Consider the following 19,172-nt stretch of genomic DNA (forward strand, 5'->3'; position numbering starts at 1 on the left):
CCAGAACGACTCTTAGCTAAGTGTTTATTGTTTCGAACTAAAAAACAGACATCCCGAAACACCCGCAGCTTCTGAATTTTCGTTGGAAAGAGAAGGATCATTCCCCCTCCCCCTCCCCACAAAAAAACTAACCACGCTGTGTGGCCTGGCCACGATTCGGTGTGCCAGCCTAGTTTTGCAAACCAAGGAGGTGGCTGGCGGTAGGCTGGTGCCCGTTGCTCTCTGCCGACCGCACAAATCCGTTCAGGTGAGGGGCGGCCTTCTTGGGGGCGGGCGGCCGAGTCGCTGGGGGTTCAGGCATCGGGGGGGCCTGCTTGGCGCAGGGCCACGTCCTCCGGGTCTTGTGCTCCAGCTGCATGTGGTTCTGTGGGGGGAGGCCCACGCAGGCTCTGTAGGGCGAGAAAAACCCGAGTTGCACACTCAAAGCATCTTCTGTGCAAGGAGATATAAATGAAAGGCCCTAATCCCGAACTCATTTACAGTGGTACCTAGGTTCTCAAACTTAATCCGTTCCGGAAGCCCGTTCCAAAACCAAGGTGTGCTATCCCATAGAAAGCAATGCAAAATCCTCATAGAACTCTAGCCCAATGGTTGCCATTAATTTGATTTTGAATTGATTTTAGAATGCTGTGTTACTTTTATTGTTGTTAGCCGCTCTGAGCCCGGCTTCGGCTGGGGAGGACGGGATATAAATAAAATTATTATTATTATTATTATTACTACTATAGTGGTACCTCGGGTTACATACGCTTCAGGTTACATACGCTTCAGGTTACAGACTCCACTAACCCAGAAATAGTGCTTCAGGTTAAGAACTTTGCTTCAGGATAAGAACAGAAATCGTGCTTCGGAGGTACGGCAGCAGCAGGAGGCCCCATTAGCTAAAGTGGTGCTTCAGGTTAAGAACAGTTTCAGGTTAAGAACAGACCTCTGGAACAAATTAAGTACTTAACCCGAGGTACCACTGTATAATAATAATAATAATAATAATAATAATAATAATAATAATAATAATAATAACAGATTAATCCATTCCAGACCTTTAAAAACAGCCCCCTAAAACTGCCATTTAACATGAATTTTACTATCTAACGAGACCACTGGTCCATAAAATGAAAGCAATATACAATGTACTGCAGTCACACAATCAATCGGTAGCTGAACAGTTCTGCGCAGTCCCAAAACCAAAACAAAAAAGAGCCACAAAAACGCAAAATAAATAGCAAAAACAGACAGACCTCACCGTAGCACTCAAATAGGAAGCGTCACACTCAAAACAGAGCACGTTCGGCTTCCAAAAAAAGTTCGCAAACCAGAACACTTAACTTTCGGGTTTGCAGTGTTTGGCTTCCAAGTTGTTTGAGCACCAAGGCGTTTGAGAACCAAGGTACCACTGTATTCCTAAAAACAAGGTGAGTTTCTAGTTCTCATGGTTGATTCGGATAGGGAACACAGGGTGCTGCCTTTATAGTGAGCTTACGCTGAGCTTACTGCCAGCACGGACTGGCAGCCGTGGCTATCCAGGGAGCTATCTACACGCAAAGCGTTTAAAATAAGCTAAGATTCCAGTCCTCCTGGTTCTGACTGAAGCACTTGTTTAAATTGGACGGGGGGGAAACGAAGATCATGGCCACTGGGCCCATCACCTCCCGGTAAACAGAAGGGGAAGAAATGGAGGCAGTGAGAGATTATACTTTCTTGGGCTCCATGATCATTGCAGATGGTGACAGCAGCCACGAAATTAAAAGACACCTGCTTCTTGGGAGAAAAGCAATGACAAACCTAGACAGCATCTTAAAAAGCAGAGACATCACCTTGCCAACAAAGGGCCGTATAGTTAAAGCTATGGTTTCCCCAGTAGTGATGTATGGAAGTGAGAGCTGGACCATCAAGAAGGCTGATCGCCGAAGAATGGATGCTTTTGAATTCTGGTGCTGGAGGAGACTCTTGAGAGTCCCATGGACTGCAAGAAGATCAAACCTCTCCATTCTGAAGGAAATCAGCCCTGAGTGCTCACTGGAAGGACAGATCCTGAAGCTGAGGCTCCAAGACTTTGGCCACCTCATGAGAAGAGAAGAGTCCCTGGAAAAGACCCTGATGTTGGGAAAGATGGAGGGCGCAAGGAGAAGGGGACGACAGAGGACAAGATGGTTGGATAGTGTTCTCGAAGCTACCAGCATGAGTTTGACCAAACTGCGGGAGGCAGTGGAAGACAGGAGTGCCTGGTGTGCTCTGGTCCAGGGGGTCACAAAGAGTCGGCCACGACTAAACGACTCAACAACAACAAATTGGACACCGCAGACCAGTGAGCAATACAGTTCAGTATTGCCTTACCCTGACTGGCAGCATCTCCCTAGTGCCAGGATCAGACCCTATTTTCCATCTGTCTGTCTCAAAAGAAGGAGGGAGAATTGTAGAGACCTCACCCCACAGGGTTACCATGGAGACCCCAATCAATGAGGGTTTTGCTAGGCCCAGGGTTGCCATGGTTACTGGTGCAACTCATCCCTTTGGAGGGGGGTGAGAGTTAAAAGATACAGGGGAGGTTTCCATGGTTACCAGAGCATCGCCAAAAGGGGCAGACCTTTTCAGGGAAGTTTTTTTAACGGTTGACGTTCTGTTGTGTTTTCAGTTATTTTGTCGGCAGCCGCTCAGAGTGGCTTGGGGAAACCCTATCAAATGGGTGACATATAGATATAATATTTGGGAGGTTTATTTATTTTAAAGGTCCAGATTTGGGGCTGGTTTGCACCTGGAATAACCTGGAATAGCCTCAGACACACCCAACGGGTTTGGGGGCTAAGCCCCTGGAAGACGTGTTTGGAAGGAGGGGAAAGGAATTATGAGGCCTTTGTGAAACTGAAACCAAGCCTCTGGTCTATCTATAAAAGCTCAGTATGGGCTATTCTGTCAGCACTGCCTCAGTGATGTGGACTCTTAGGCCTGGGTGGCCCTGTATATTCGTTTTCCAAGCTTTAAAAATAATAAAAATTAGTTTATTATATATATAAAAGGCTTCATGGTGGAGGACTCAAAGGAGAGGTCAGTAACAATATGTTTAAAGCTGGAAAAGTATCTCAAAATGGCAAATTGCGTGTGTGTGCTTTGAAACACAACAAAACGTTTTTGGGAGGGGGCAAATACAAACCATGGTCCACAGTATATGTGTGTGTGTGTGTGTGTTTATGTGCACAAATGCACACACTTCCATTGGCAGCTACGGAGACTGTAGCGTGACGACACGCTTACGTTTATATGTATATAGGAAGATAGCTAGCTTGCTTTGGTTACTTAAAGCCACGTCCTGATACACTAGACCAAACCGCGTCGCTCTCAGAGCAAACCCCCTGACAATGAACGGATCCAAGTTAGTTACGCCTGCTCAGTTCGGTGGGTCTCCTCAGGTGGAGGACCAAGGCCGTCTACCACCCAGTTTCCTGCGATTACCTGAACAGGTTCTCAATGGCGGCCCTTTGGCGAAAGAAAGCGTTGACGACCGGCGCTCCTTCGGGAACGAGGGGAGCCTTGCAGAGGAAACCCAGGAGAGACAAGATGCTGTGAAGCGGCTCAGGCTCCGAGTCGCCCTCGACGGTCACTCGGATCCGTTCGCAGAGTTCAGCCAGGATCACCAAATCCAAGATTATAGGGCTGGCCAGTAAGGAATCCTACAGAGATGGGAGCAGCAGGAAAGATTTGCCATGTTGTTCCAAACCGTCCCCCTCGGACGCGATAATTCGCACCTGTCTCCCCAGCTTGAAAATAGCCGCTCGTTATCTCTCCCCTCCCCCCAATATTTTATTACTTTGACAAAGTAAGGTAAAGGTAAAGGGACCCCTGACCATTAGGTCCAGTCGTGGCCGACTCTGGGGTTGCGGCGCTCATCTCGCTTTATTGGCCGAGGGAGCCGGCGTACAGCTTCCAGGTCATGTGGCCAGCAGGACTAAGCCACTTCTGGCGAACCAGAGCAGCGCACGGAAATGCCGTTTACCTTCCCACTGAAGTGGTGCCTATTTATCTACTTGCACTTTGAGGTGCTTTCGAACTGCTAGGTTGGCAGGAGCAGGGACCGAGCAACGGGAGCTCACCCTGTGGTAGGGATTCGAACCGCCGACCTTCTGATCAGCAAGCCCTAGGCTCTGTGGTTTAACCCACAGCGCCACCCGGGTCCCTATTTTGACAAAGTAATAATCATAAATAAATACCATTCCACTGTAACTATCCAACCTCCCAAAATTTCAACACCTCTTGCAATGGTTTGACCCCTTTCTGTTTTAACAGTACAAATTCCACAAACACCTCCCACATCTCCTCCAAATCATTTACCCTGTGTATTTCCCGCCTTGCCTTAACGCAGCCTTTCTCAGCCTGTGAGTCCCCAGATGTTGTTGAACTACAACTCCCATCACCCCTAGCTAGCAAGGCCGTAGCTCAGGGAGGATGGGAGTTGTAGTCCAGCAACATCTGGGCACCCACAGGTTGAGAAAGGCTGCCTTAACCACACATGTTATCATCAATACTATATCCCACACCTCTATATATATACCAATCCTCCCTGCTATTTTGTTTGCCCCTTCCGCTTCCTAGATATAATACCGTATTTTTTGCTCTATAAGACTCACTTTTTCCCTCCTAAAAAGTAAGGGGAAATGTGTGTGTGTCTTATGGAGCGAATGCAGGCTGTGCAGCTATCCCAGAAGCCAGAACAGCAAGAGGGATTGCTGCTTTCGCTGCGCAGGGATCCCTCTTGCTGTTCTGGCTTCTGAGATTCAGAATACTTTTTTTCTTGTTTTCCTCCTCCAAAAACTAGGTGCGTCTTGTGGTCTGGTGCGTCTTATAGAGCGAAAAATACAGTAGTTCATGCAGCTGTCAAGAAAATTTGAGAGCAAGTCCTTCATAGCCTGTGAACCTTAGCCGCTCGTTTTCTAGCTCTCTTCGTCCAAATGGGGACTTGGAGTAGGGAACAACACTCCCCACTTCCTCATCCGCTCCCGGCGCCATTCCTCACGCACCTCGCAGACGTTGTGAATGACTATGGTGCTCGTGCCGCCCATTGCAATCTCAGAGGTATATTCATCCAGAGCCCGCTTGCTGTCGCCAACGTAGGGGACATATTTGATCACCACCTGTCCAGGGAGAGGAGGGGAATTGGCGCTGGTCAGGAAACAGGGACAACAATCCAGGTTCTGAATGGGGTGACTGTGCCCCTGAAGGACCAGGTGCGCAGCCTGGGAGTCATTTTGGACTCACAGCTGTCCATGGAGGCAAAAGTTAGTTCTGTGTCCAGGGCAACTGTCTACCAGCTCCATCTGGTACGCAGGATGAGACCCTACCTGCCCGCGGACTGTCTGGCCAGAGTGGTGCATGCTCTGGTTATCTCCCGCTTGGACTACTGCCATGCGCTCTACATGAGGCTACCTTTGAAGGTGACCCGGAAACTGCAATTAATCCAGAATGCGGCTGCCAGACTGGTGACTGGGAGTGGCTGCCAGGACCACGTAACACCGGTCCTGAGAGATCTGCATTGGCTCCCAGTACGTTTCTGAGCACAATTCAAAGTGTTGGTGCTGACCTTTAAAGCTCTAAACGGCCCAGTATCCTCGAAGGAGCGTCTCCACCTCCATCGTTCAGCCCGGACGCAGAGATCCAGCACCAAGGGCCTTCTGGCAGTTCCCTCATTGCGAGAAGTGAGGTTACAGGGAACCAGGCAGAGGGCCTTCTCGGTAGTGGCACCCGCCCTACCTTCCTTCAGATGTGAAGGAAATAAGCAGCTATCCTATCTTTAAAAGACATCTGAAGGCAGCCCTGTTTAGGGAAGTTTTTAAATATTTAATGCTGTATTGTTTTTAACACTCGATTGGGAGCCGCCCAGAGTGGCTGGGGAAACTCAGCCAGATGGGCGGGGTATAAATAATAAATTATTATTATTATTACTATTTTCCTTGCAGCATCCAAGCCTTGCCCTAGCCTGGTGCAGGAAGGCACAGGGCAAATGTTGACCACCCTCCGCCCCTACTCACACAATGGTCTGGGCGCTCGCCGGACCCGTAGAGGATGGGATTCGACTGTACCATGTCGTCCACAACGTTGCTCTTTGAGATCTCCTTGGAGCGAAACTGGGCAGGGGCAGAAAGATTCTTCCCATCATTGTTGCCAAGGTGGTTGTAGCTGACGATGGAGACGGGCTGGAACCGGAGAGAGAGGCGGGCAGCAATGAGAGGCTTGGCTTGCAGGATTCCCTGGTCCCAAACAGGGTAACTGTGCTCCTGAAGGACCAGGTGCGCAGCCTGGGGGTCATTTTGGACTCACAGCTATCCATGGAGGCGCATGTCCATTCTGTGTCCACCAGCTCCATCGGAGACCCTCCCTGCCTGCGCATGGTCTCGCCAGAGCGGTCCATGCTCTGGTTATCTCCCACTTGGACTACTGCCATGCGCTCTACGTGGGGCTCACTTTGAAGGCGACTCGGAAACGGCAACTAATCCACACTTGGAATGTATAGCACCGGTCCTAAAAGACCTTCACTGGCTCCCAGTATGGTACGCAGGATGAGACCCTGCCTGCCCACAGACTGTCTTGCCAAAGTGGTGCATGCTCTAGTTATCTCCCGCTTGGACTACTGCAATGCACTCTATGTGGGGCTACCTTTGAAGGTGACTCAGAAACTACAACTAATCCAGAATGTGGCAGCTAGACTGGGGACTGGGAGCAGCCGCCAAGACCACATAACACCGGTCTTGCAAGACCTACATTGGCTCCCAGTACGTTTCCGAGCACAATTCAAAGTGTTGGTGCTGACCTTGAAAGCCCTAAATGGCCCAGTACACCTGAAGGAGCATCTCCACCTCCATCGTCCAGCCCGGACACTGAAGTCCAGCTCCAAGGGCCTTCTGGCGGTTCCCCCCTGCGAGAAGTGAGGTTACAGGGAACCAGGCACAGGGCCTTCTCGGTGGTGGCGCCCTCCCTGTGGAACGCCCACTCAGCAGATGTCAAGGAAATAAACAACTATCTGACTTTTAGAAGACACCCGAAGGCAGCCCTGCTTAGGGAAGTTTTTAACGTTTGATGTTTTATCATGTTTTTAGTATTTTGCTGGCATCCGCCCAGAGTGACTAGGTCAGTCCGCTGGGTGGCGTTTAAATGATAAAATCATTACTATTCGTATTACTTAAACCACACAAAGTTGCTAGGCCTCAGGAAACAGCTCAAATAAATCGCAAAGTGGGACTGTCGCAAAACGGACACCTAACAGCTACCTTCTCCTGGTTCGAGAGGCGGTTAAGCACTCCTGTTTGGAACCAGTCAAGCCAGTTTGGCTGCCCCAAGGGTCAAGCTAGGGGTCAGCAGAGACTCCTGTGGACAGATCTCCCTACTGCTCTCGTTTCTGTATCAAGAGTCACTTCTGGGCAATGTTTTGGGGGCGCCACGCCAGCGATAGAAGGGTCCAGAGGCAATAGCAGCTGGATCAAGGGATGGTTTTGACGTTTCCTTAGGACCTTATTATTATTATTATTATTAAGTACAAATTAGAAAACATACATATTTACAACCAAAGAAAATACAAAGGAAAAAGAAAATACATATAACCAAGGGAAAAAAATTAGAGAATACTTTGCCTCTTTTCATATTTACAGTTATTTATACCTCTATAAAATGCTGTTCATAATAAAGGAGTGAAATGAAAGGAAAGATATCGGGGGAAAATTAAAAAATAACAAAGAAAAAATAAAGAAGTAAAAGAAAAGAATCATAGGTGAAAATTTTAAAAAGTAGATAAGCATTCACTAGACATAGCCGTTTCCCATCTATATTTATATTCAATTGCATAATTTCATCTTGTCCTTATCTACCTTTAAAAGTGTTGTTGTTTTTAAAAGACTTCCACCGTTTGCCTCACGCGTTTTTTATAATCCGTTCGTTCTTCATATTTTCCCTTTGGATTTCCTTCATGTCTCACTTTGTATTTTTTATATTACGCACAAGAATATTCTAAACACAAGCAGGTTTTTGTAGTCGAGCCCTGGTTTTGTAAATACCATATTTTTTGCTCTATAAGACTCACTTTTCCCCTCCTGAAAAGTAAGGGGAAATGTGTGTGCGTCTTACGGAGCGAATGCAGGCTGCGCAGCTATCCCAGAAGCCAGAACAGCAAGAGGGATTGCGGCTTTCACTGTGCAGCGATCCCTCTTGCTGTTCTGACTTCTGAGATTCAGAATGTTTTTTTTCTTGTTTTCCTCCTCCAAAAACTAGGTGCGTCTTGTGGTCTGGTGCGTCTTATAGAGCGAAAAATACGGTAATCATTTAAGAACTCCCATTGCTTCATAACCATGGTTTTGGATTTCCTCCTTATTATATCCGTCGGTTTTGCTAGTTCCAGGTACAGTGGTGCCTCGCAAGACGAACGCCTCGCAAAACGAAAAACTTGCAAGACGAAAGAGTTTTTCGTTTTTGAGTCGTTCCGCAAGACGAATTTCCCTATGGGCTTGCTTCGCAAGAAGAAAGCCCATAGGGAAATCTCCGGGGACCTCTTTTAAATGCTGGTGGTGGGGAGCAAAGCCTTTCACCCCCCGCCGGCCTTCAGAAGAGGTCCAGGAAGGCCGGCGGGGGCCGAAAGGCTTTGCTCCCCACCGCCAGCATTTTAAAAGCGGTCCGGGATAGCAGGGCTTTCCCGCTATCCCGGACCGCTTTTAAAATGCTGGCCATCGGGAGCCAGTGGCGTAGCGTGGGGGGTGCAGGGGGGGCCGGCCGCACCGGGCGCAACATCTGGGGGTTAGGGCAAATCCACGGGTTAGGGGGCGCAAATCCACGGGTTAGGGGGCGCAAATCCACGGGTTAGGGGGCGCAAATTACTTGCCTTGCCCCGGGTGCTGACAACCCACGCTACGCCACTGTCGGGAGCAAAGACTTTCACCCACCGCCGGCCTTCAGAAGAGGTCCTGGACAGCAGAGAAGTCTCCGCTGTCCCGGGGCTTTTAAAATGCTGGCGGTCGGGAGGAAAGCCCTCCTGTCCCCGGAGCTTGCGGGGCGGGAGGTGGGGAGAAGGGCTTTTCTTCCCACCGCCAGCCTTCAGAACAGCCTTCTGAAGGCTGGCGGTGGGAAGAAAAGCCCTTGTCCCCCCCCCCAGCCTTCAGAAGAGGTCGGGGGACAGACTGTCCCCGGACCTGGTCTGAAGGCGGTTTCCATAGGAACGCATTGATTGATTTTCAATGCATTCCTATGGGAAACCGTGCTTCGCAAGACGAAAAACTCGCAAGAAGAAAAAACTTGCGGAACGAATTAATTTCGTCTTGCGAGGCACCACTGTACTTGCAAAGTTTCCCCTATTGGAAAGAAGACAGCAACCCAACAAAAAGAGAATGGCTGGGGAAATTTCCTTAGGACCTTTTGGGTTAAGCGGCTCACCTTAATCCCAGAGCTGATTAGGAAATCCACCAGCACCGACTTCATCTTCGTCTGACCGGACTTGAAGTCATCGCCGACGATGAAGACGCGGCGTTGGACCGCCAGTTGGATGACCCCCGGGAGGAAGGTGTTCTGGGGGGAGCCGTTGATGTAGCTGCACCCCTCCAAGATGCTGGCGACGGCAAAGAGGGTGGAGGGGGAGACGTCCAGGCCGCACTGGACCCCCAAAAAAGGAAGAGGAAAAGGGGGGTTTGATGGGCGGCAAGGCAGAAGATGTCTTGGGGGGCGCCTTTCCCACCCCATAACCACAGAAACTCACTGGGGAGAGCCTCTAGATCCCAACTCTCGGCGGACAGCAAGATCCCTCACTCTCAATCTCTGGGTTGTGGGTTCGAGTCTCAGGTTGGGCAAAAAAAAATCCTGTGTTGTAGGGGGTTGGGCTAGATGACCCTAGATCCCCTCTCCCTAAAACCATACACCCCAGGGACTAGGAACTTGCTGGGTTCTGTCCTGCAGCGACACATTTGGGCTTTTGCAAGCATCCCTGTTATATGAGAGTCGGGCGAGTGTTTCTCTTCAGCAGGGGTCGGCAAGGCTTACCAGGCATGGGCCAGATCAATCCCACGGAGATCGTCCGTGGGCCGGGCCGGCGCAGCGAGACATTGGAAATCGCGTCTGCGCATGCCCAGATGCCGAAAATCGCACCTGCGCAGAAGCGATTTTCGGCATCTGGGCATGCGCAGAAGCAATTTCCGGCGGCACAGACATGTGCAGGCGCAATTTCCAGAGCCGCGGAAGAGAGTCCCTGCGCTGCGCCAGTTTAGCGCAGCGCGTCGGGGCTCGCCAAGCAGACGGCTCATTTGGGGGGCGGCTTGTGGACCGCTTAGAAGGCCTCCGTGGGTTGCATCTTAGGTTGGCGACCCCTGCTCTTTAGAAAAGACCTTCCCTTTCCTGAGAGGGAAAAAATCCTCAGATCAGGGAAGGCGAGCGCCTGTGGCCCTTTTGAAGTTGCAGGACTCGCACTCGCAACAGCCCCCCGTCAGAGATGATGATGGCAACAGCTGTGGAAGCCTGGGTCCTGCAAGGTCTGGGGGGCCACAGATATGTCCCCCCAACCACAATTTGGAGAAACGCCGTCCCCAAAATGGCTGCCAACTCCTTTGCAGAACTTCAGTTTCCCATGGACCCCTTGCCTTTCCCATGGCTCCATCGCTCACTCGGGAGCCAAGGGAAGTTTGGGAGCCAAGGGAAGTTTGGACTCGCTTTGCAGAAAAAGGACCCTGCAATTCATTTAAAAACAAACCAACCAACAATTGAAGTAGAATTTGTTAAGAAACCAGAAGCATTGTTACTAGGCATATTAGGTAATGATGTTGAAAAGAAAGATGTGAAGTTATTTAGATATGCAGTTACAGCAGCCAGAATTTTGATGGCCCAAAAATGGAAACAGGAAGAAATGCCAACGAGGGAAGAATGGAGAATGAAATTGATGGAATATGCAGAAATGGACAAATTAACGTGTAAAATTCGAAACCAACGCGATCAGAGATTCACCGAGGACTGGAACAAATTTACAGAGTATATCAAAACTGTGTGTGATCAGGAAATAACGCTTGTTGGATTTCAGGAAGCTCTGTGAAAAGAATAGATAGGAATGTCGCTTAAAGGAAAAGATAAAATAAGGATTGTTAAAGTGCAACATAAATTTAAGGAATGTGAAAAGTTGTGATAAATATGGAAATTGTCAGATAGGCTGATGGAAGTCTACAAGATGTATAAGTTAAATTGGATGTTAAATTGTAATTGGAATGGTTATTGGAAATTTGAATAAAAATTAATTATTAAAAAAAAAAACAATTGAAGTAGAAGGCTCAGGAAAAGCGGTGCAGATTAAAGAGGAGGAAGGTAAAGGGAGGTATTTGGGCAACTTACCTCGATGGCTTGGAGTAAGTTGTCCGCTGTGTCATTCACACCGGGCTGGGCGTCACAAAAGCACTCTGTGTTTGCCGTCCAGAGCACAATCACTTTGTCTACCCCGCTGGAATTCTTGAAGTCCCGGATATCTTGTCGGATCTGGGCCATCTAAGTAAAGGGGAGGAGGGGAGGAGATTGACCAGGCATGCTACAATGTCATTTCCCAACCCAAAATGGCGAACGCATCCCTGGGATGCCTTGAGGAGCCAGCTAAGTCCATCTAGCTGCCCGCACTGACTGGCAGCCGCAACTTGCTGGGATTTCAGGCAAGGGGATGGATCCAGTGGTACTTCTGAACCCGAAGAGATCACATCCAAAGCAGGTGATCCATTACTGCCCTATGGGACCGTTCCTTTTTTTAGGAATCGAAGCATTTAAGGTTCCCGTCCCTAATTTGTGGGTTGCCATCTGATTAGATTTCACTTTGATTCTGATTTCATTTTAGGATGTATTTTAACTGATTGCTTGATTTTATGGTAAGATGTTATATATCTGATGTTAGCTGCTCTGAGCCCAGTTTTGGCCGGGGAGGGCGGGGCATAAATAAAATTATTATTATTATTATTATTATTATTATTATTATTATTATTATTACAAAACCTACGATCGCAGTTCTCGTGGTTTTGAATAAAAGGGGTCGTTTTAAGTGGGAATATAGGAAAAAACGCCTCCTACAAAGGTCCACATAGGCCAGTATTGTATACACTGGCTGACAGCAGCTATCCAGGGTTTCTGACAAGGGAGTTTTCCCCAGGAGCATTATGGGATGTTGAACAGCTGAGCTGCGGTTCCTCCCTTAGAAATTAAGACAAGTCTTCAAGCTTCTGAATAAACAACTGGTTTAAAATCGGAGAACGTTGCTTTAGGCCAAGTCAAACCCCGTGGGCCATCTAACCCAGTTTGGCAAACACGGATTGGCGGCGTTTCTCTCCCAGGCGACGCTGCAGGAATTGAACCCAGGACATTGTAATAAACCCGAACTTTGCAGAGCTATCCTGCGCACAGAACAGCCCAGGAGGTCTGGATCCATCACGAGGGGCAATGCCAGCAGCTGGGAGCCCCGCACCCGCTGGTCCCAAGCGCCCACCTGCTGCGCTATGGTTCCCGTCAGGATGTTGTCGGCTCTCTCCTCCTGGTTGTCCGCGATAAACTTGGGGATGTAGATGGAGGCCCTTGGCTTCAGGTCCTCCATGTGGGGGCGCAGCTGCTCTTGCAGTGCCCAGTCGAGGACTTGCGCCCGGTGCATGGCGTCCGCCAGGTTCAATGAAGAGATGTCCCAGCCTAGCGGGAGGAAAAAGGGCAAGGCGGTCACACGAATGGACACACTGTGAATATACCGGACCCCCAATACCTTAGAGCTATGTAAGGCAGGGGTCATGGGATGCGGGTGGCGCTGTGGGTTAAACCACAGAGCCTAGGACTTGCCGATCAGAAGGTCGGCGGTTCAAATCCCCGCGATGGGGTGAGCTCCCGTTGCTCGGTCCCTGCTCCTGCCAACCTAGCAGTTCGAAAGCATGTCAAAGTGCAAGTAGATAAATAGGTACCGCTCAGCGGGAAGGTAAACGGCGTTTCCGTGCGCTGCTCTGGTTCGCCAGAAGCAGCTTAGTCATGCTGACCACATGCGCTGCTCTGGTTCGCCAGAAGCAGCTTAGTCATGCTGACCACATGTCCCGGAAGCTGTACGCCGGCTCCCTCGGCTAATAAAGCGAGATGAGCGTCGCAACCCCAGAGTCGTTTGCGACTGGACCTAATGGTCAGGGGTCCCTTTACCTTTAATTTATCTGTAAATAACATTTAAGCAATTTCTGCCCAGACGCCGTTTCCGGCGGCCAAATCCTGGCTACATCCGGGGAGATTCGAACCCAGCACTTACCGTCAAAGACGATATCATTGGGGTGTACCATTGGAAGAAGATCCCGGAAAGGGATGTAGATGTCGCCGGTTGGCCCGCTGCCCAGACAAACGGTGGAAGCTTGCAAGAGAGATCCATAATAATTCGCATGCTAGGAGAGAGAAAGGAAGGAGACCTATTAGAAACGTCGAGATCTCGGCTCAGAACTTCAGCCTACAACCTTCCCGATTCAGGGTGGGTACCCAGCAAAGTTCCAGAAATACATCTACTTCTGCTTTATTGACTATGCAAAAGCCTTTGACTGTGTCGACCACAGCAAACTATGGCAAGTTCTTAAAGAAATGGGAGTGCCTGATCACCTCATCTGTCTCCTGAGAAATCTCTATGTGGGACAAGAAGCTACAGTTAGAACTGGATATGGAACAACTGATGGGTTCAAAATTGGGAAAGGAGTACGACAAGGCTGTATTTTGTCTCCCTGCTTATTTAACTTATATGCAGAATTCATCATGCAAAAGGCTGGGCTGGATGAATCCCAAGCCGGAATTAAGATTGACGGAAGAAATATCAACAACCTCAGATATGCAGATGACACAACCTTGATGGCAGAAAGTGAGGAAGAATTAAAGAACATTTTAATGAGGGTGAAAGAGGAGAGTGCAAAACATGGTTTGAAGCTCAACATCAAAAAAACAAAGATCATGGCCACTGGGCCCATCACCTCCTGGCAAACAGAAGGGGAAGAAATGGAGGCAGTGAGAGATTTTACTTTCTTGGGCTCCATGATCACTGCAGATGGTGACAGCAGCCATGAAATTAAAAGACGCCTGCTTCTTGGGAGAAAGGCGATGGCAAACCCAGACAGCACATTAAAAAGCAGAGACACCACCTTGCCAACAAAGGTCCGTATAGTTAAAGCTATGGTTTTCCCAGTAGTGATGTAGGGAAGTGAGAGATGGTCCCCGGATTTACAAATTAGTTAGGTAACAGGTAAAGCTCCCTATTCAGCAGCAGTCTACCTTGGAATGTTAGTTGCCGGAGAGCCAAAAATAAAAAATGGTGGTGATTTCTACATTGCAGTGAGGGGGGTTGGATTATGACCCTTGGGGTAAGGTTACCAGACATCCCCGGATTTACAAATCAGTTCCCTGACAAAATCCATCTTTTTAGTAGGAAGTTGAAGTGTCCCTGGATTAATTGAAAAAAATCTGGTAACCTTAGAGACTCTCTGCCTCTCCCTCTCCACTTGTGATCTTCCCAGAGGTTATCTTGATCAGGTGCGAGGAAACTTTGGCCCTCCAGTATGGCTGAACTACAACTCCCATCATCCCTAGCTGATGGGATTTGCAGTTCACCAACATCTGGAGAGTCAAAGGTTCCCTAACCAGTTTAACGCCTAGTAAGGAAAGCTCCGCGGGACGCGGGTGGCGCTGTGGGTTAAAGCCTCAGCACCTAGGACTTGCCGATCAAAAGGTCGGCGGTTCGAATCCCTGCGGCGGGGTGCGCTCCCGTTGTTCGGTCCCAGCGCCTGCCAACCTAGCAGTTCGAAAGCACCCTCGGGTGCAAGTAGATAAATAGGGACCGCTTACCAGCGGGAAGGTAAACGGCGTTCCGTGTGCTGCACTGGCTCACCAGATGCAGCTTCGTCACGCTGGCCATGTGACCCGGAAGTGTCTGTGGACAGCGCTGGCTCCCGGCCTCTAGAGTGAGATGAGCGCACAACCCTAGAGTCTGTCAAGACTGGCCCGTACGGGCAGGGGTACCTTTACCTTTACCTTTAAGGAAAGCTCCACTCGTTCATATGCTATATTTGTAGTCAAGGGCAGTTATCAACTCTTTCATTTGTATAGTAAGTTCTCAGAATGTATTTTGTATAGCCAACTAGATCTGTATTTGATTGCATTTGATTCCTTTGCTGTGGCTGAGGCAAATAAAGATTTTATCTACTGTATTTTTTGCTCTATAAGACTCACTTTTTCCCTCCTAAAAAGTAAGGGGAAATGTGTGTGCGTCTTATGGAGCGAATGCAGGCTGCGCAGCTATCCCAGAAGCCAGAACAGCAAGAGGGATTGCTGCTTTCACTGCGCAGCGATCCCTCTTGCTGTTCTGGCTTCTGAGATTCAGAATATATTTTTTCTTGTTTTCCTCCTCCAAAAACTAGGTGCGTCTTGTGGTCTGGTGCGTCTTATAGAGCGAAAGATACCAAAATGCTAGTCAGACTTGGCCCGAAATGAAATTTCCATCGCTCTCGCTTTTAGCCCTTGTGCCAAGGAACTCGTTGCCACATAAAGCCCGATAGCGGCCCCCAGTTACACTCGCCTTCCGTCCCGTCTTGGTCATCCAGGAGAGGCCCAGGCGATTGGCTAAGACAGCAGCTGTCACCGTGGATCCGTTGTTCCCGCCCCAGCCGACGAGCATCACGCCCAGCTTGGGGACACGCCTCTCCGTGCGGAAAACGACATTGGTGGAGGATGGCTTCACCTGCGGGAGTGACAATGCAGAAGAATGTCAGGACAGATCCTGAAGCTAAGGCTCCACTACTTTGGCCGCCTCATGAGAAGAGAAGACTCCCTGGAAAAGACCCTGATGTTGGGAAAGATGGAGGGCGCAAGGAGAAGGGGACGACAGAGGACGAGATGGTGGGACAGCGTCAGGGCCGTCTTAAGCATATCTGGCACTGTGGTGCAAAGATCCTTCTGCCCCCCACCCGTTTCCCAGAGTTGTCAACTTGTTGACCTTTTCCCAAGCCTCTGAGGGGATCACTCTACTCCCGTGAAGACTTGGGAAGGAAGCTGCATGCCCGCCAGCCATATACAGTGGTACCCCGGGTTACAGACGCTTCAGGTTAGACTCCACTAACCCAGAAATAGTCCCTCAGGTTAAGAACTTTGCTTCAGGATGAGAACAGAAATCGTGCTCCGGCGGCGCGGCAGCAGCAGGAGGCACCATTAGCTAAAGTAGTGCTTCAGGTTAAGAACAGTTTCAGGTTAAGAACGGACCTCCGGAATGAATTAAGTACTTAACCAGAGGTATCACTGTACCTCTGTACACTGCCAGATAGTTCGAATTGGTGTGGAGCTGTTTAAGGAACATCTGATGCCCCCTTCACCTCTACTCCTTCATTCAACTCACCCATCTTGAGGTCCCCCCCTCCATTCCCCATTTTATACCATACCTTGGTCACCCCGTTTTCCTGGCAGACTTGAGCTGTGGGGTAGCTGTATCTGGCCTCAATGAAATCTGGGGTGTACTTGACGTCCGGGCTCTCGACCAAAAACGGGGATGTCATGATGTTTGTTCTGGGGGAGAAAGAGGGCGAAATTAAATAGCTGGCAGCCGCTTCAATCTCCCTAAGGGACACTTTGCTCTGCCTTCTGCGGAAGCACACAGTGAGGGATGCGTCTCTCTGTGCGAGTTCCTGTTCCGGACGGATGGATGGAGGAATGCAGGAAGGAAAAGGGCAGAGGTGTTTCTGCAGAGTCTCTGTGCCGGAAAGGGGGAGTGAAAGGGCAAGGAGCCAATCCCAGCACTCAGAAGGCGGAAGAAGCCTGAACAGAGACTCATGCAGAGGCACGGCAGGAAGAGGAACGGGAATCGTTATGGCGTGGCTCAGTGGCGTAGCGTGGGGGGTGCAGGGGGGCCGGCCGCACCGGGCGCAACATCTGGGGTTAGGGTTAGGGGGCGCAAATCCACGGGTTAGGGGGCGCAAATTACTTGCCTTGCCCCGGGTGCTGACAACCCACGCTACGCCACTGGCGTGGCTCCATTAGGACAGGAAAAATAAATCTTGGGGAAACATGGGGAGGAAAACAAGAGTGGAAAGGGGGGTGGGGCGGACCCAGGTGTCCGAGAAACATCCCTCCCCCCCCCCAGACTGCCAGTTGAGGTCACCGGCCCACCCACCCTAAATGGTTTTAACAGATTTAAACATTGCATTTTTACATTGCTGTAAGAAATAACCACACCGCACTGTCCAATTATTAACTAAGTGGCAACGCTGGGGGGATGGGACCCAGGTGTCCGACTCCCCCCTCCCTTCTTCATCTGATCTAGACAATTTAGGAGAAAAAAAAAAGGCAAAGAGGTCTTTGAAACCTGGAGGAAGGCCCCCTCAAGCTCCCCGGGGGATGCAGCGCCTCCCTTTCCAAAGCAGGAGGGGAAAGGGACCCAGGCGTCCGGGGGTGGGGGGAGGGAGAGGGAGAGAGAGAAGACGGACCCAGGGGTCCTGGAGGAACAGAGGTGGAGGGAGGGAGGGAGGGAGATAAAGAGGACCCAGGCGTCCTGGAGGGAGGACCCATGCGTCTTGGAAGGAGGGAAGGAGGAAGGGAGGGGGGACCCAGGCGTCCTGGAGGAACGGAGGTGGAGAGTGGTGGGGGAGAGGAAAAGGAAGAGGAAGAGGACCCAGGCGTCCTGGAGGAACAGAGGTGGAGGGAGGGAGGGAGATGAAGAGGACCCAGGTGTCCTGGAGGGAGGACCCATGCGTCTTGGAAGGAGGGAAGGAGGAAGGGAGGGAGGGAAGGAGGGAGGGAGAGAGAGAGAGAGAGAGAGAGAGAGAGGACGAGAGGACCCAGGCGTCCTGGAGGAACAGAGGTGGGAGTGGGGGAGAGAGAGAGAGAGAGAGAGAGAGAGAGAGAGAGAAAGAAAGAAAGAAAGAAAGAAAGAAAGAAAGAAAGAAAGAGAGAGAGAGGACTCATGCGTCCTGGAAGGAGGGAAGGAGGAAGGGAGGGGAAGAGAGAGGAAGAGGACCCAGGCGTCCTGGAAGAACAGAGGTGGAGAGGGGGGTGGAGAGGAAGAGGAAGAGGACCCAGGCGTCCTGGAGGAACAGAGGTGGGAGGAGGAGAGAGAGAGAGAGAGAGAGAGAGAGAGAGAGAGAGAGAAGAGGACCCAGGCGTCCTGGAAAAGGTAAAGCGGGCGTCTTGGAGACGCCAAAGGGGTCCCCGGCGTCCAACCCCCCTCTTCCAAGCCCAAACCTTCCCCCCACCACCCCCGGGCCATCTTCGAAGGGAGGGGGGCTCCAGCAAGGACAAAGGGCTGCGGTGTTGGGGTGATGCATCTCCCAGCCCCGCGCCCGGGCGCACCTGACCGAAGCTCCTCCGCTCTGCGCAATGCGCTCAGCCTCCTGCCGGCGGCGCCTTAATTCTTTCCCGGGACCCGCCTATCCCTCTTCTCCCCCCTCCCCACTCGCGGCTCCGCCCCCTCTGGAAAAATTTTCCATCCACTCCGTGCCCAAGACCCCCCCCTCACCCCCGCCAGCCACGTGCTCCAAGGGGGCCCCCTATTTGGGTAGAGAAGCTGTTGCCACTGAACCCCCCCCCTTTGGCATTGAGATAGAGACCCCCCCCTTCTCCAGGAAGGTTCTGCATTGCGGGGTTAGCCTTCCTCCCTTGTGGCCTTTTTTTGGGTGGGGGGCGTTAGGAAATCTTGACCTCATTGTTACTGCTTTTTTTAACGGTGGGCGCATTCAAGGTTTTCAGATTTCCTGGAGCATTTTCATGAATGAGAGTGCCCCCCCCCACCCCGGAACCGTTCAGGAGGGGGGGGAATTTGCTTGCATCATCTAACCGCCATCCTTCCTCTGAGGGAGCATCTCCAGATATAGAATTGTAGAGTTTTGAGGTACCCCCAAAGGTCATCCAGTCTGACCCCCACAAGGCAGGAATTGCTGCCTCGTTCCAGCTGCCACCATCGTCTCTAACCATTGGCCCTGCTGGCTGCTGGGACCTGGCAGTCCCATGATGCGATTCCTGCACTGCAGACGCTTGGACTAGATGACCCTTCCCTTTTTAAAAATTTATTTATTTGGTTTCTCGGATTACAGTTTTACAATCACATATCTGACATACAACAAAAAGATGAGGATTCCATAGAATCTCCAGGACTTCCCTCTTCTCCTTTGTGGGACCTGTTGTCAATCATTTTCTCCTGCATCTTTTATAAGGTAAAGGTA

The 19,172-nt window shown here is 50.4% G+C and overlaps 1 protein-coding gene across 1 annotated transcript; it reads right to left on the minus strand.

The window, feature by feature from the left end:
* Positions 1 to 10: 10 nt before the first annotated feature.
* Positions 11 to 18,393, minus strand: ISYNA1 (inositol-3-phosphate synthase 1). Its single transcript, XM_053372350.1, has 11 exons — positions 18,304 to 18,393; positions 16,401 to 16,524; positions 15,545 to 15,706; positions 13,247 to 13,376; positions 12,461 to 12,654; positions 11,332 to 11,481; positions 9,400 to 9,615; positions 6,018 to 6,182; positions 5,010 to 5,123; positions 3,448 to 3,665; positions 11 to 389 (listed from the first exon to the last, which is right to left on the minus strand). Exons 2-11 carry the CDS (start codon positions 16,512 to 16,514, stop codon positions 170 to 172), a joined length of 1,683 nt encoding a protein of 560 aa, XP_053228325.1. The 5' UTR covers positions 16,515 to 16,524; positions 18,304 to 18,393; the 3' UTR covers positions 11 to 169.
* Positions 18,394 to 19,172: the final 779 nt, after the last annotated feature.

Source organism: Podarcis raffonei, chromosome 18 (assembly GCF_027172205.1).
Source record: "Podarcis raffonei isolate rPodRaf1 chromosome 18, rPodRaf1.pri, whole genome shotgun sequence".
In the NCBI taxonomy this organism is placed as follows: domain Eukaryota; kingdom Metazoa; phylum Chordata; class Lepidosauria; order Squamata; family Lacertidae; genus Podarcis; species Podarcis raffonei.